The sequence below is a fragment of the Trichechus manatus genome, unplaced genomic scaffold (genome assembly GCF_000243295.1).
Source record: "Trichechus manatus latirostris isolate Lorelei unplaced genomic scaffold, TriManLat1.0 scaffold00186, whole genome shotgun sequence".
In the NCBI taxonomy this organism is placed as follows: domain Eukaryota; kingdom Metazoa; phylum Chordata; class Mammalia; order Sirenia; family Trichechidae; genus Trichechus; species Trichechus manatus.
Genome location: NW_004444122.1, coordinates 2,941,499 through 2,957,855, shown reverse-complemented (window position 1 = coordinate 2,957,855; position 16,357 = coordinate 2,941,499). Strand labels below are relative to the sequence as shown.

Here is a 16,357-nt window from a genome sequence, read left to right as displayed (position 1 = left end):
AAATGCTCTCAGGGATCCCTCTGCGTGTCTGTGGAAGCCGAAGGGGAGTCTCCCTGCCATGCAGCTCAGCCTGGCCAGAAAGGGCTCCCAACTCAAGAAAAGGAAAAGAAAACAAACGAACAAAAGCCCCGGGATCCCACCAGCACAGTAGCCCAAACCTGGAAGCAGCTCCACACTCAAACGGAGCTCTGCAGTCCCTCAGGAAGAAGCAAAGATGGCGCACGGAGCCAGGTACTTGAGCGAAGGGAGGCTGAGGTGGCGAGAGGCAAGTAAGTAATCAAAAGAAGCAGAAGAAAAAAAAAGCAACACTAGCAGCCAACAAATGGCACTCAGAGAGCCAGCTAGTGCAGGCTGGTGAAAACTGTTTTTTTTTTTTTTAGAAAGAATCTAGAACAAAGATTTGAAAAAGTGCCCCTATAAAACGGGTTTCCAAATACAGTCATGCATTGCTTAACATCCACGATACATTCTGTGAAATAAAATGTTATATGATTTGGATGTTGTGAGAACACCATGTTATATACAACATTGCCTCCTAACAACACTGTCACTCTGTCTTTAAAAGCCTTAAAGCCTGGCATTGACTTGGCCTCTTTATGGATGAAGGTCCTTTCAGGCATTCACTTCCAGAATAAGGAAGTTTCATCCACATTAAAAATTTGCTGGCGAAAATAACCTCCCTCTACAATTAGTTTATCTAAGGTTTCAACAAATTCTTCTGCTGCCTTCACATCAGCACTTGCAGACTTACCACTCACTTTCACATTATGCAGTGAAAAATATTTGAAGCACCTGAACTACCCCAGCTAGCACTAAACTCCATATCGTAGCCCGGTCCTGCTTTTTCTTTAAGCATCTCGAACAAACTTTGTGCCTTAGCAGTGACTGTCAACATTCTGGGAGAGATTCGCTTTTGTGTTTGGGCCACAATCCACGTCGTTAGCAATTTCTCCATATCTGATACAAGTCCCTCTCAAATTTTCATTACCTTTTAGTTTTCAGTGGAGCCGATCCTTTAACAGCTTGGAGAACTTTTTCTCTGTTTCTGAGGATCATCGTGAATAGTCAAGTGTGACACGCCTAAATCACGAGCAATAGCGTTCACTGATTTTCCACCTTCGTGTTGTTTAATAACCTTTTGTTTCACTTTCAAATCACTTTACCTTTGCTACTACTATCACTAGCACTGGTTTTGCTGCGTTTGGGAGCCGTGATGCACGGTAATGAGCCACTTCACAGTAATATTTTTGAAAGAAAATTAAACAGAAGGATAACGCTACAACATTTAAGAGACACGTGATACATGAGATTGGATGCTGCTGCCTACAAGTTGAAGCATACAGTTATACAGTGAACTTTTTATTTGTAAGTAGAGAAGATCACATTAAAATAACAATAGACAGTACAGTACATACATAAGCCAGTAACTTAGGTGCTTATTATGACTATCAAGATACATGTGTTATAAGTTATAACTATAACCTATATCATTATACGGCTGGTAGTGCAGCGCTTCATATACAAGAGACATGGGATACACGTGTTGCGTGCAGGAAGCTGTTGCCTTCACTACGTTCAGTTACATCTGCTACATCCTGTTCTCTGATTGGGATTTCCGAACTCTATTATAACCTTATGGGGCCATGGACATATATGTGATCAGACGTTGCCCTAATGGACATTATGTGGCACATGACTGTACATTTGAGAAACACAGGGTTAGGCAAAGTTAAGTCGGCATCTTTACTGGAAGACTTTTCAGAGGCTTTCACATTTATGTGCTTGGTAAGAAGACTTGGTATTTATCAAAATTGATCAGAAGACCCCTTTTTAGTGAAAAATCAGCTAGAGAACTAGAGCAGTTAGGGCAAAGAATGAAGATCTAATTTTAAGTGGTACAGTTGCCTACAATGTCCTTTCTTGTTTGGAAGGGCATCACTTTCTCCAGGCAGGGAACATGGATTTTATGCTCTATTGTCATAGTGTTGTATCCAGAACAAATGAGATAAGTACGTTTAAAGGGAAGTTAAATCTCTAGCCAACTGTTATGAGCTCAAAACTCTCTACCCACCTGAGGTTGGTAGCCAATTACACTGATGCATCTTGGATCCACAAACGTGATGATCCCATCAGAGTTATGGCGGGATAAGAACTCCGTGGGCACCGACATCCCGTTCATGTCCATGCACACAGGAGAGCTGGTCACCTGGAATGGGGAAAATCCACAGTTGGGGTGATGCTGACAGAGACAGGGAGGGAGTTGGTGGCAGAGGCAGAGAATGGGAATAATCTATGTGGATTTAATCTCACAGATCTTCTGTGTCATTAGTACAATGAGTCTAAAGGGTTCAAATAGCTCTGGTCATACCTCTGACTAAGTGTGTAACAGTGGGCCTCTTCCTTTACATTTCGAGCTTCAGTTTCCTTATCAGTCAACGGGAATAATGAAACATGTAATCTCGTAGGATGGTTGTGAAGTTCAAAAGAGATACTGGATGTTAAACCCTGGTACAATGTCTGGCATATAGCTGATGCTGAATAAATATTAATACCCTTCCTTTCTCTTGCCTTCCCTTTATTAATTATAGCTAATGAGTCTAAGGAACTGTTCAAAATATTTGGAAAGTATACATCGGCAGGCTGAATTTATTCAAGTACCTGTAAGAGAGGAATACCCATTGTTTGTTAAGCATGAATGAAACTGCTTATTCATTTGCCTGAAAATGGCAAGACCCAGGAAACCAGGGACATGAAGATTAGTGTCCTCAGAATTATGTCTATCATGTTTCCACTCATCAGTATGGAGAAGGCTCTCAATGCCACAAGGAAAATGAACAGACCAGTTGATCGAGTGGCTACTGTGTGTGTCATTCACTGTGCCAGGGCCTTAATTTACATTCTCTCTTCAACATACTCAGTTTTAACAATATAAGCAAGACATATTCCCTGCTCTTAAGGAGCTTGCAGTTCATTGGGGGACTGGGCATGCCTTCAACTAACCATACTAACACAGACAGTGAAAGAATGGTAACTAGGGTGTGAACTCAATGCTGTAAGTATAGGGACAAGAGAATGATCAATTTTGGAAGGGAATAGGGAAGACATTTTAGCTGGGTCTTGAAGGATGAGTAGATAGGAAGTAAAGAGGAGAAGAAAGAATGTTGAAAGGAGAAGGGGAAAAAGGAAATGCCGGGCAGAAGAAACAACCTGTGGATGCCCACAGAGGTAGGGAAGTCAATGGTGGGTTTATGGAAAAGGGAATGGTGTGATTTGAGCAGTAGGGTGTGGAGAGAGAGGGAGGGAGAAAGGAAGGAGATGAGGTTGGATGACCTTATGATGAGTTTGGACTTTATCCTGCAGACCATGGGGAAACATTCAAGGTTATTAAACAGAGGCATGATGAAAACAGAACTCAACTTTGCAATAATTGGCACAAGCATGGAGGACAGACTCATATAACCCCTCAATGCAGCAAGAACCTTGCTGCTTACAACTCATGGTCCTCTTCTGTTCTCCTAGATTCAGCCTCATCCTTGTCCCATTGCATGAGACACGAAGCCCAACAAATACTGAGTACACAGAGATTAGAATAGGCATTCAAACCTACAGTCTCTTGCTCTTTGTAATCATAAACCCTCTTTTGAGATTAAAAAGGCTATGAGTTGATTCTTACCTGGAGTCTCCCAATTGCCACAAGGCAATATTTACTGCCTTGTCCTACATCAGCATCTTCTTCAGGTATAGTCATTCCTGAAATGAGGAATGCCACTGTCATCACCAACTTGAGTAGAAAAGGGGCAAAAGTACCCATGATTTTCTTTATGCAATTGAAAATACAGATTCTCTATTGACTACTCAGGATTGGAAAGCTAACCAATGAATTAACTGCCCTGCCCTCATTTTCTGCTCCTCTTCTGCATGTAGTTATTTGATAATTTCATGGTACACTATTATCTGTATTAGTGGACGATGAAGAAGAAATTAAGGAAAATGAAATGCAAATTACTCATCTTTGTATTTATGCAATTTGGCTCAAACATTTAGTTATGAAGAAAATTTCAGTAAGACACCCATATGGGCATTTCAAGTTATATATTTTCAATCACCTCATATGCATGCGAAAGCTGGACAATGAATAAGGAAGGCTGAAGAAGAACTGATGTCCCTGAATTTTGGTGTTGGCAAAGAATATTGAATATACCATGGACTACTAGAAGAATGAACAGATCTGTCTTGGAAGAAGTACGGCCAGAATGCTCCTTAGAAGGGAGAATGGCAAGACTTCATCTCACATACTTTGGACATGCTATCAGGGGTCCAGTCCCTGGAGGAAGACATTGTGTTTGGTAAGGTAGAGGGTCAGCAAAAAAGAGGAAGACCCTCAATGAGATGGACTGACACAGTGGCTGCAACAATAGGCTCAAACATAACAACGATTGTGAGGATGGCACAGGACAGGGCAGTGTTTTGTTCTGTTGTACACAGGGTCACTATGAGTCGGAGCTGACTCGACAGCACCTAACAACAACAACAACAAAACATTTCACGTATATGTTGTCAAAGAATAAAACAAAGACCATCAGAGGCAAAAGAAAAAAGCAAAATCAAAAACAAACAAATAAAAACCACCAAGGGAAAAGTTGTTAATTTGCCAGATGAGAGAACAAAACCAGTGCTTCCCCTCGGGGGGTGGGATTTAGGGTTTTTTTAATGGCTAGAAAGGAGAAATTGGTGATGGTTATTCTAATTAAGACCTGAAAACTAATGCTCCGGATAGGAAGAAATTGATCACAACAATCCTTATTGTTCACTGGTCAGAAAGAGCCTGCAGTTAGGCTCAGTGAGGGTCTGCAGCCAAGGTCCCTCATAGTGCATGGCTCTTGAGCAGCTGTAGCTGCTTAGAGACACTCTGGTGAAACAAGCGTTTCATTTCGTTACCTCCTAGGCAAGTGCTGCTGTGAAGATTTCCCTTTTACACTGCATAACACTTAACATAAATATTTCCACACTAGGTCAGACCAAAAGGCCCACAGTGACACAGTCACAAAAGTACGTGAGAGCCCATCACTACAGACCCTGAACTCACTGCCATCGAGTTGATTCCAACTCATAGCGACCCTATAGGACAGAGCAGAACTGCCCCATAGGATTTCCAAGGCTGTATTCTTTATGGAAGCTGACTGCCACATCTTTCTCCTGCGGAGTGGCTGGTGGATTCAAACTGCTGACCTTTCAGTTAACAGCCAAGTGCTTTAACCACTGTGCCACCAGGGCTCCTTATATAGACCCTGTAGGGCATGTAAAACATGCCTCTGGTTCTAAGAGTCAGAGAAATGTCACTCCTTCCTCATCCTGGGGATCTTAATCATCTAGTGCTGCTATAACAGAACTACCACAAGTAGATAGCTTTAACAAAGAGAAATTTATTCTCTCACAGTCTAGTAGGCTACAAGTCCAAATTTAGGGCATCAGCTCCAGGGGAAGGCTTTCTTTCTCTGTTGGCTCTGTAGGAAGGTCCCTGTCATCAATTTTCCCTTGCTCTAGGATCTTCTCCACACAGGAACCCCGGGTCCAAAGGATGCGCTCTGCTCCCAGCACTGCTTTCTTGGTGGTATGAGGTACCCTCCCCACCTCTGCTCGCTTCCCTTTAATCTCTTGTAAAATAAAAGGTGGTGCAGGCCACACCCCAGGGAGACCCCTTTTACACTGGATCAGGGATGTGACCTTAGTAAGGGTGTTATAATCCCACCCTAATCCTCTTTAACATAAAATTATAATCACAAAATGGAGGACAACCACACAATACTGGGAATCATGGCCTAACCAAGTTGACACATTATTTTTTGGGGGACACAATTCAATCCATGACACTGGGTATCCCTTCACATTCCCCCTTCTTTCCATCCTTTTCCCACCTACCTACCGTAGGTAACCAATCTCTAGTTTCTTACTGATCCTTTGCACATATGAGCAGATTCATGTGTATTATATCCCATTCTTTCTTATATGAAGGGAAGCAAACTGTAGATACTCTTGGATTTCACATATTTCACTTAACAGCATGTCCTGGAAATCACTCCTTATCCATTCATAGAGATCTTCCTCATTCTTTTTAAGAATTGCAGAGTATTGCATTGTATGGCTGTACCATGGTTTACTGAACCATTCTCCTATGTGTGAGCAATTAGATGTTTCCAATATTTTGCAATTACAAACAATGCTGCAATGAATAACCTTGCAGACATGTATTTTCATACTGTGGGAGGTGTATCTTCAGGGTAGATCCTTAGAAGTGGGATTGTTGGGTTGAAAGTAAGTGCATATATAGTTTTGTTAGCTAGTACCAATTTCCCTCCAGAAGGGTTGTACCAATTTGCATTCCCACCAGCCATGCAGGAGAGGGCCTGTTTCCCTACCCCCTCACCAACAGAATGTGCCGTCACTTTTTTTAAATAATTGCTAGTCTGACAGGTGAGAAATGACATTTCAGTGTTGTCTTAATTTGCATTTGTTTAATGATGAGAGAGTCTGATGCTATTTCATATGTTTGAGGACCATTTTAATTATCTTTTTTTTTTTCAGTGAATTGTCTGTTCTTCTCATTTCCCCATTTCTCTATTGGGTTTTTGGTCCATTGTGCCTCAATTTTTAGGAGTTCTTTATATATCAGAGATATTATGCCTTTGTGGCCTATGTTGTAAATATATCCTCCCAGTTGGTTGGTAGTCTTTTGACTTTGCTTATGGTTATTATTTTTTCTGTCATGCAAAATTTAAAATTTTTTATGCAGTCAGATTTATCAGTCTTTTCTTTTATTGCCTCTGGATTTTGAGTCAAAGCTAGAAAGCCTTATCCCATAGCAATGTTAAAGGAGTATCACCCATGATTTCCTCTGGTACTTCTATAGTTTCATTTTTTACATTCAGGTCCCTAATTCATTTGTAGTTATTCTTGTGGGGGGTGTAAGATATGGGTCTAATTTTATCCACTGGGGGGTTAAAAGTTGCACCATCAACTTTTATTAAGAAGTCTGCAGTGATTTAAGATGCCACCTTTATCATACAGAAAATTTCCATATGTATTTGAGTCTAATCCTGGACTTTCCCTTCTAGTCCACTGGTTTATTTGTCTACTCAAGCACCAGTACCATACTGTTTTAATTATAAAAGCCTTATTGAATGTTCTAGTGTCTGATAGGGTTATCCTCCCCTTGCTGTTTTTCTTTTTCAGTGTTTTCTTAGCTACTCTGCATATTTGTTTTTCCACACAAACTTTATTGTAAAACTTATCTAAATCCAAAAAATAGCTTGTTGGTATTTTTATTAGGATTGCACTGAATTTATAAATTAACTTTGGGAGAAGAGACATCTTTATAATGTTGAGTTGGCCTATCAAAGAACAGAGGATGTTTTTCCATTTGTTCAAGGTAGTTTTTATGTCTTTTAGAAGTATGTTAAAATTTCCTTGTATAGTTTTTGTACACTTGTTAAAATTATTCCTAAGTGTTTAGTCTTCTTTGTTGCTATTGCAAATTGTAGTTTCTCTACCATTATGTTCTCTATTTATTGTGTATGCCGATGAAGGCTATTGATTTCTATACATTTATGCTATACTATGCTACTTCACTGAGTTATTTTGTTTTCTCAGTTAGTTTTATCATTGATTCTCTGGGTTTATCCAGGTATACTATCATATCATATGAAAACAGAGATAGTCTTCCTTCTTCTTCACACTTTTTTTTGTGTGCCTCTAACTGATTTCTCGTTTAATTGCATTGCTAATATTTCTACTATGATGCTGAATAATAACAAAGATAGTGGGCATCTTTCCCTTGTTCCTGATCTTAATAGAAATGCCATAAAGCTTTCTCCAGTGATTAAAATACCACCTTTTGGATTAGAGTCCCTGGGTGGCACAACTGGTTTCCAGTTTGCACTCCACTACTAACCTAAAGGTTTTTGTTCAACATTTTTGCAAATTTCTTTAATATTTTGCTTAATAATAGATAGCTCGATTCTGATATCTCCGTCTGCATGCAATCTGTTACAGCACATTGCTTTGGTTGAAGCATATGAAGAAAATCTGGCCTCACATAGACAGGTACCAGGAAAAGGAAGAAGCTTTTTTAGATAACTGTAGATATTCTTCTTTGGTATTACTCCAAAACTTGACAAGTGGTAGTCTCTTAAAGAGTAATTGCAATGTGAAATCTGAAACTATATGTTACGGGTTGTTTTTTGTGTCCCACTGAAAGATCTGTTTAAATCCTAACCTGTAGTGCCTATGAATGTGACCTTATTTGGAAATGGAGTCCTTGCAGATGTAATTAGTTAACATGGGGTCAAACTGGAGTAGGGTGGTCCCCAATCCAATATGACTGGTGTCCTTAGAAAAAGAAGAGAAGAAACACAGACACAGATGGAAGATGGAGGCAGAGATTGGAGTTGTGCTGCCTCAAGCTAGGGAACACCAAGGACTGTGGGCTGTCACTGGAAGCTAGGAGAGAAGCATGGAAGAGATTCTCCCTCAGAACCCTCAGAAGAAACCAGTAGAGCTGACATCCTGATTTTAAACTTCTAGCCTCCAGAACTGAGGGACAATAAATTTCTATTGTTTAAGCCATGTACTTTGTGGTATTTTCTAACGGCAGCCCTAGGAAACTATTCGTTTCAATGAATTTTATACTCTGTTACATTAAATAGATTGATCTATCCAACACTTTCAATGGATTTCTTATCCATGTGTGCTTTTGAGCATCATGCATTGGTCATTTGGAAAATACTGGCTCACCAAATTATGCAGATCTTTTAAATGTTGACATATTACATTATACCATATCAAAAAGTCAAACTTGTTAATATCACTATGTCTCATCAAAAATGTCTCTAGATATTGGTCAAGCTCAGGGTGGTGGATACAAGTTTTCCAAAATTCTAACTTTCACTAGGAAGCTTGAACTTCATCACTGGCAACAAGGACTGTCAACTGTTTTCCTTGGAGTGATTAAAAACAAAAAAAAACAAACCCCTTGCTGTTGAGTCAATTCCAACTCATAGCAACCCTATAGGGCAGAGTAGAACTGCCCCATATGGTTTCCAAGAAGCAGCTGGTGGATTCGAACTGCCGACCTTTTGGTTAGCAGCCGTAGCTCTTGATCACTACACCACCAGGGTTTCCCCTTGAAATGATAGGCTCACTTTATTCATTTTTGTGAAAATGTCTGCCAAATACACAAGTTTTAATGACCATAGTTTGTCTGTTAATCATTCTTTCAAGTAAAAATGGTAGTTTGTGAAAAAAGTGGCTAGTTTAGCTCACAACTCAGTCACACAAGAAGTGCTCTTCCTTGAGATGACCACCTTGCTTTGGTATGCAGAAGTGCTCTATAAATACATCCCAATTCAGAGTTTAATTAATACCTTACTGTTCGTCAAAGGACATTCTTAAGTGAAACCAGCCTTTAAAAATTTAAATTTTTATTTTTATTTTTTTTACTGCAAGTATGTAGCGATGAAGAAATACAATGACTTCTAATACAGTTTCGTGCCCCTGCCTTGCATCGTGCTAAGGTGCCAGCAGTTCTTACCCACCAATAATCCTGCACCACCAGTACATATGTAGGCATGGCATACTGTTATTATGTAAACAGTTTTGACTTTGTGAGCCCTGGAAACTGTCTCAGGGATCCAAGGTCCATGGGCCACACTTTGAGAACTGTGGCTTTCCGTGTTGCTGTTCCTCAGACTTTCACCCTTGCCTCTCTTCTGATCCTCTCCCCACTTCTAACTATACACTCACGAGACCCAAAACTACGTCTCCAGTCTAGATCTTCCTCTGGAGTTCCAGATCCTGACCCCGTTTGCCTACTAAAAATATCTACACCTCAGCCTCAAAGGCCGTCCAATTTCAATATCATCCAAATCTTTCCTCCAAACCACTTCCTCTTTCTATTCTCTCGTGCAAAGCCTGTTAGTGATCAACCCAGTACACATTGTCTCCTTCTTCCATGCTATTTATTCCAAGTGGCAATGTGCTCAGCTTGTCATTATTGTCTTAATAATGAATGAGTCTGAACATTATTTCATGTTCATTATTAAAAAAAAAAAGTTTGCATTTCCATTGGAGTTAGAGGTGGTCAGGTGACACAGGTCTGGTCTGTGAGATGAAGGGGAAGTCCCTAAATGGGGCTTTCAGGAAGGCTCCTTCTCTCTGTGCGAAACACAAACCAACAATGGAACTCTAGCAGTCATCTTGAACACAGGAAAGCCAGAAGCACACAATAAGGATTGTGAAGTAAAAAAAGCTAGGAGAATGTGTCCTTAATTTTATCATAGAGCCACTGTACTAACTCTGGACTGCCTACCTCTGGATTTCCTGAAAAAAAGAAAAGTAGGAAGATATGCCAGCTTGATATGGGAAGCCATCAGCTTGAGGTGAAGTTGAGCTTGCATGAAACTGTCCACTGCAGCTGTGACTGAAATCAGAGTTGGGCCAACAGGATATGATGAGGGCACCAGAGGTATGTTACAGTGACTGAACCACTCTGACCCTCTGTTTCCTTATCTATAACATGGGTATGAGAATGGCCATCTCCTGGGTATGTTGTGAGGATTGAATGAGGTGATAACATGTGGAGCACTCAGCCCAAGGCCAGAATGTTAGTTTCCTTCTCACTTCCCAACCTCATTCCCCAAGTGCTGATAAAGAGGTATATTTGTTGATAAAGAAGGCAGTGAGCACAAGTTACTTTTGCCCTAGTTATGAATCAGGATGCAATGCCAGAACTGGAAGCAGAGAGGATTGCACGAAGAACCCTGTAATCTAGCTGGAATGAAGAAAAATATGTTTTTCTAAGTACTATCCTTCGGAGGGACTCTTAGGTTTTAGACTTTCGCTTGTTAATACTCGAGAACAATTATCTAAGGCTATCACAATCCAGTTCATTAATTCATTCTTCATTCAACAAGTATTTATTGGGAACTGTTGGAGATTTTTAAAAATAGTCACACATCTTTTTTATCCTCCTTCATTGAAGAGTTGAAGTTAGATTCCCTTGTAACTACTCTGACCAATGAAGTACAGTGGAAATGACACAATGTGATTTCTAGGCATTGTGGAGCAGAAACACGCCATCCTCACTGTGCCCTGACCAAATTCCTAACCCACAGAATCTGCAGACACAATAAATTGGTGGTTGTTTAATGCCAGTGAATGAATGAAGTCCATCCCAAATGAAAGATAACACCAGCCTAGAAATATAGAAGAGACTTGATGGGGGCCGTAAGATACCAGTCCTTTAAACATATCAACAAGCTCATTTATAAGACAGTATTTTAATCCATCGAGTGCAATAATGTTAATATAGCTATTTGGCTTTTCAGTAATGAAGGATAAAGTTGTAATTTATTTAAACTAATAGCTTTGGCCTTAATGTGGACAAGTAATCTTCAGTTGTGAATGAGATCTAAGGGTATGTTTACAATATTTCAGAAAATTTTCAGTAAACCCAAACTTCCTTAAAGGAATAAGTTCTCTACGTGCTCCAGCTTGAAGAGTCTCCTCAGGACACCGGGCTCAGCTTCCCTATGGAAGGGATGGCATCCAAGCTAGCAGGGTCAAACATTTGTAAAGGTGGCCTTGCCACCAACCCCCATAAGCAGCTGCAGAGATCAAACTACCAGTGAACCTGTCACCATCATCACTCAGATTACCAACGTCTTGAGGTTGCAGTGGATAATCGACCACAGGGAGGGCAGGGGCACGGTTCTGGCTTTAGCAGGCAGAAAGGATTTAGGATCAAGCTCTCATACGCTATGTGTAACAAAATGCTTCTGGGACAGGGCGTACTCTGCAATCTCTACTATCATCCACAGATTTGAATTTTTCTCTATTTTCCAAGCATTGCTTATGTAACATTTTCAAATGCCCTATTTCTATGCAAATAACACATGCCTTGTACATTTGTTTGCCAACCACGCCCTCCCCCCACGAGGTATTTTCATAAGCAACGCTATGCCAATTTTTTTCAAATGTTGCTGTAAAAAAATTAGCATAGAGCCCTTACAAAAATACCTTGACTGGGGAAGGGCATGGTTAGCAAACAGCAGAAGAAGGTGCGCATTATTTGCATAAAAATACAGTAATATACGCTCTTTCAAAATGAATTTGACTCTTACAACTCAACAACAAAAAGATACATAACCCAAATAAAAAATGGGCAAAGGATCTGAACAGATAGTTTTAGGTCTTTTAAATTTGTTTAGTAATTTAATTTGTAAATTCCTTTATCATATTTTAATTATTTAGGCTTTAAAATATATTTTCATATCTGGTAAGGCATTTACTCCCCACTACTCTGTTCATCAAAATTTTATTAGCTACTCTTATATTTGTTTTTACATATGAATTTCAGAATTTATCATTTTAAAAGGAAATCCCATTGGAACAATCACTGGAATTGTATTAAATTCCAATGGGACAGATTAGTTTGGAAGGAATGAAACTCTTTATACTACTAAACCTTCATCTAAAGGAATATGCATGACTCTTCATTCAGTCAAGTCATTCATCTCCCTGAATGACATTCTGTAGTTTTAGGTAAAGGAATCTTATATATTTCATGCTAATAATATCAATATGTATTTTACATTGTTATTATTTTTATAAATGGGCATTTATTATATTTTCTAGCTAGTTACTAATTTTTTTAGTATTTTCTAAGTTCCCTCATACTTACTCTTTTATTAGATTTTTAGTAGATTAGATTTTTCTTTCCAAGTAGATAATCATCTCATCTGCAAGTAGATATTAATTCTCTGTTCCTTTTCTTTCTTTTCTTCAAGTAATTTGCTTTTTTTAAAAAATTTACTGCATTGGCGAGATATTCCAAAACAATACCGAGTAATAGTGGTGACAGTGAGCATTCTGGGTATATTCCTCATGTTAATGAAAATCCTTCTCATATTTCATCATTCTGTAAGATACTGATTATTGGCTTCAGATATTTGTTTTTTCTATCTTAAGAAATTGTGTTTCTACTCTTACTTTACAAAGGTTTTTTTTAATTAAAAAAAAGAATACCTAAAATTAATTTTATTTGGTCATATAACTTTTCTCCTTTGATTAATTACATTAATAGAGTTCTTAATGTTAAACCACCCAAATATTCTTATAATTAATATGTATATGTGCAACTGTTAACTTGGTTTTCTAATATTTTATTTAGTATCTTTATATTCATAAGTGAAATTGGGTCAACAGTTTTCTTTTATTGAAATACCCTTGTCATTTTTTGTATCAAAGTTGTGTTAACTTCAGAAAACAAACCAGTACACTTCCTATGTTTTCCTATGTGATGGCAGTCTTTAAATAATTTGCCCATAAAATAATCTAGGCTTGGCACCATTTAGGGAGCAGTTCTTTGTCAACTTTTTCAAAATCTTGCCTACCTTTTCACATTTTTTTTTAATTGTGCATTTAGTGAAAGTTCATAGTTCAAGTCAGTTTCTCATACAAAATTTTGTATGTACATTGTTATGTGACCCTACTTGCTCTCCCTATAATGTGACAGCACACTCCTCCTTTCCACCCTGGATTTCCCACGTCCATTCAAGCAGCTCCTGTCCCTTTCTGACTTTTCATCTCGCCTCTGGACAGGAGCTGCCCATTTAGTCTCATGTATCCACTTGAGCTAAGAAGCACTCTCTTCACGAGTATCATTTTATGTCTCATAGTCCAGTATAATCTTTGCCTGAAGAGTTGGCTTCGGGAATGGTTTCAGGTCTGGGCTAACAGAGTCCGAGGGCCACGTCTTCTGGGGTCCCTCTAGTCTCAGTCAGACCATTAGGTCTGGTCTTTTTACTAAAATTTGAGTTCTGTACCCTGCTTTTCTCCTCCTTCATCAGGGACTTTCTATTGTGTTCCCTGTCAGGGTAGTCATTGGTGGTAGCCAGGCACCATCTAGTTCTTCTGGTATCAGGCTGATGGTGTCTCTGGTTTATGTTGCCCTTTCTTATCTCTTGGGCTAATACTTCCCTTGTGTCTTTAATGTTCTTCATTCACCTTTGCTCCAGGTGGGCTGGGACCAATTGATGCATCTTAGATGGCCACTAGCTAGCTTTTGAGACCCCAGATGCCACTCACCAAAATGGGATGCAGAACATTTTCTTAATAAACTTTGTTATGCCAGTTGACCTAGATGTCCCCTGAAACCATGGTCCCCAGATCCCTGGCTCTGCTACTCTGTACCTGGAAGTGTTTGGTTATATTCAGGAAACCCTTTAGCTTTTGGTTTAGTACAGTTGTGCTGACTTCCTCTGTATTGCCTTTTCACATGTTTTTAAAAAAACTTTTTTTGATTCAAATTTGGTTATTCATTTTCCCAGAAATTAGCATTCTTCCCAAAGATTTTAACAAGTATAAATCTAAATTATACACACAACTAGTTTATAATTTTTTAAACTTTTTCTGTTAAATCTCTTCATTCTTAATATATATTTTTTACTCATTCTTTTTTTTTTTTAATCAGATTAACCTTGCCAGAGGTTTTGCTTTATTAGTCTTGACGAAGAACCAGTAATTGGATAATTCTTTTGTTTTCTGATTTAATTTTGCTCATTTTTTTCATTAAGTCCTTCTTCATTGTTTACCCATGTGATTTTATTATTCTTTTTCTAGTTTTGTAAGTTAAATTCATAGTTCATTTATTTTAATTCTCCACATTGAATCATAAAAGCATTTAGAGCCACAGCTTTCCTCTAAACACATCTTTAGCCATCTCTCTTCAGTTTTGATATGGAGTGAGGCCATGGTTGTTAATTACAAAATAGTCTGTAATTAGAGTTTTGATTTCCATCCTTTACCCAAAAGTTACCCAGGATAGGTTCCTTTATAGTTGATTTTTAAAAGACAACTGGGAGATGCAAAGGAAAATTTAGTCTCCAAATATTCACCAGGACTCTGGCTATGTTCTAAGCTCCGTGCTCAGTAGTTTAAATACAGAAATGCGTATGATACGGTCCTTGCCATCCAGAAGCACAGGGGTAGCAGTAGAGACAAATAAATGTAAATACAGCTGTAATACAAAGTGACAACAAAAATCCCACTGCCATACAGTCTATTCCAACTCATGGGACCCCGCATATGTTACAGAGTAGAACTGCTCCCTCCATAGGGTTTTCTTGGCTGTAATTCCCCCCCCCCCCCATTTATCATGCAACCAGGTAGATTTTCTTGTTGTTGCTGTTGGGTGCCATCGAGTTGATTCCAACTCACAGGAACTCCATGTGACAGAGTAGAACTGCCCCATAGGGTTTACTTGGCTATAATCTTTACGGAAGCAGATCACCAAGTCTTTCTCCTGTGGAGCCACTGTGGGTTCAAACCACTAACCTTTCAGTTAGCAGCTGAACGCTTAACTGTGTGTCACCAGGGCTATCATTTTGGTTGTAATCTTTATGGAAGCAGATTGACAGGACTTTCTTCTGCGGCACTGCTGGGTAGGTTCGAACCGCCAACCTTTAGGTTAGTAGCCAAGAGCAAACCGTTTGCACACCTAGGAACCTTTTACAAAGTGACAAAGTCCACACAAGTAAAGTGGCTGGGGAAACTGTTGGCAGAATACTGGAGAAGACTTTATGGTGAGGATTCACCAAACTGAGCTTTCTACGTTTGGTAGGAGCAGAAGAGACTGAGGAAAGAGTGCTTCTGGCTAAGGAATGACACTGGGGGAAGGCAGCGCAGTGTGGTGGAAAGATGGGTCTATCCCAGATACAACATCACCCTCTGGGCAGCCAGACCAAGGCTCTGAGCCCCCACCAATCAGACGGGAGGCTTCAATGAATCACTTCTCAGTGATTCTCAAGGCTACGAAAGCACTTCCTTCCTCTGGAAATTATCCATTTATCAATCTCAGTTATCTAGAACCCAGTCTCTACGCAGGGCAAACAGATGTCCAAAGACCATTCACAAAAGCCCAGGTACGTTACGCTCAGAAAAGGCCGTCAGTTCCCAACTCATAGCCTAGTTTATTCCCTCTCATCCACGTTACTGACAAGTTGTACTCTTTGGCTTTCTAAACCACGAAGGATGAGAAGCAACAACCTCTGACTGGATGGGGCCCGAAAGAAACAAGAAGTGTCAGACACCACCAGGGGAGAGGACAGAGAATTCTTAAACAGCATGAAAGGAACCGAAAAAGAAACAAAACAACACCCGCCGGCAGCAGTGGGCTGAAAGGCTCCCTATACTTCAAGAAGCCCTGAGGGTATCTTTGACTTGATGCCTGCCCAGCCCTGGACTTTGCAATGAGAGCTCTGAGTCAGCAGGAAAAGATTAAATTGTGTTTTGCATCCTTTAT

At 39.5% G+C, this 16,357-nt stretch overlaps 1 protein-coding gene across 3 annotated transcripts in view; it reads right to left on the bottom strand.

Annotated features, from left to right (window-relative positions):
• The window catches only part of ARNT2 (aryl hydrocarbon receptor nuclear translocator 2), a 166,573-nt gene that overhangs the window by 51,089 nt on the left and 99,127 nt on the right, over positions 1–16,357 (bottom strand). For all 3 annotated transcript variants that reach the window (XM_004387497.1, XM_023741689.1, XM_012558800.1), the window contains 2 exons: positions 3,674–3,750; positions 2,072–2,206 (listed from right to left, as the gene is read on the bottom strand). In XM_004387497.1, the coding sequence (XP_004387554.1) occupies positions 2,072–2,206; positions 3,674–3,750 (212 nt within the window). The remainder of the gene's footprint in view (positions 1–2,071; positions 2,207–3,673; positions 3,751–16,357) is intronic.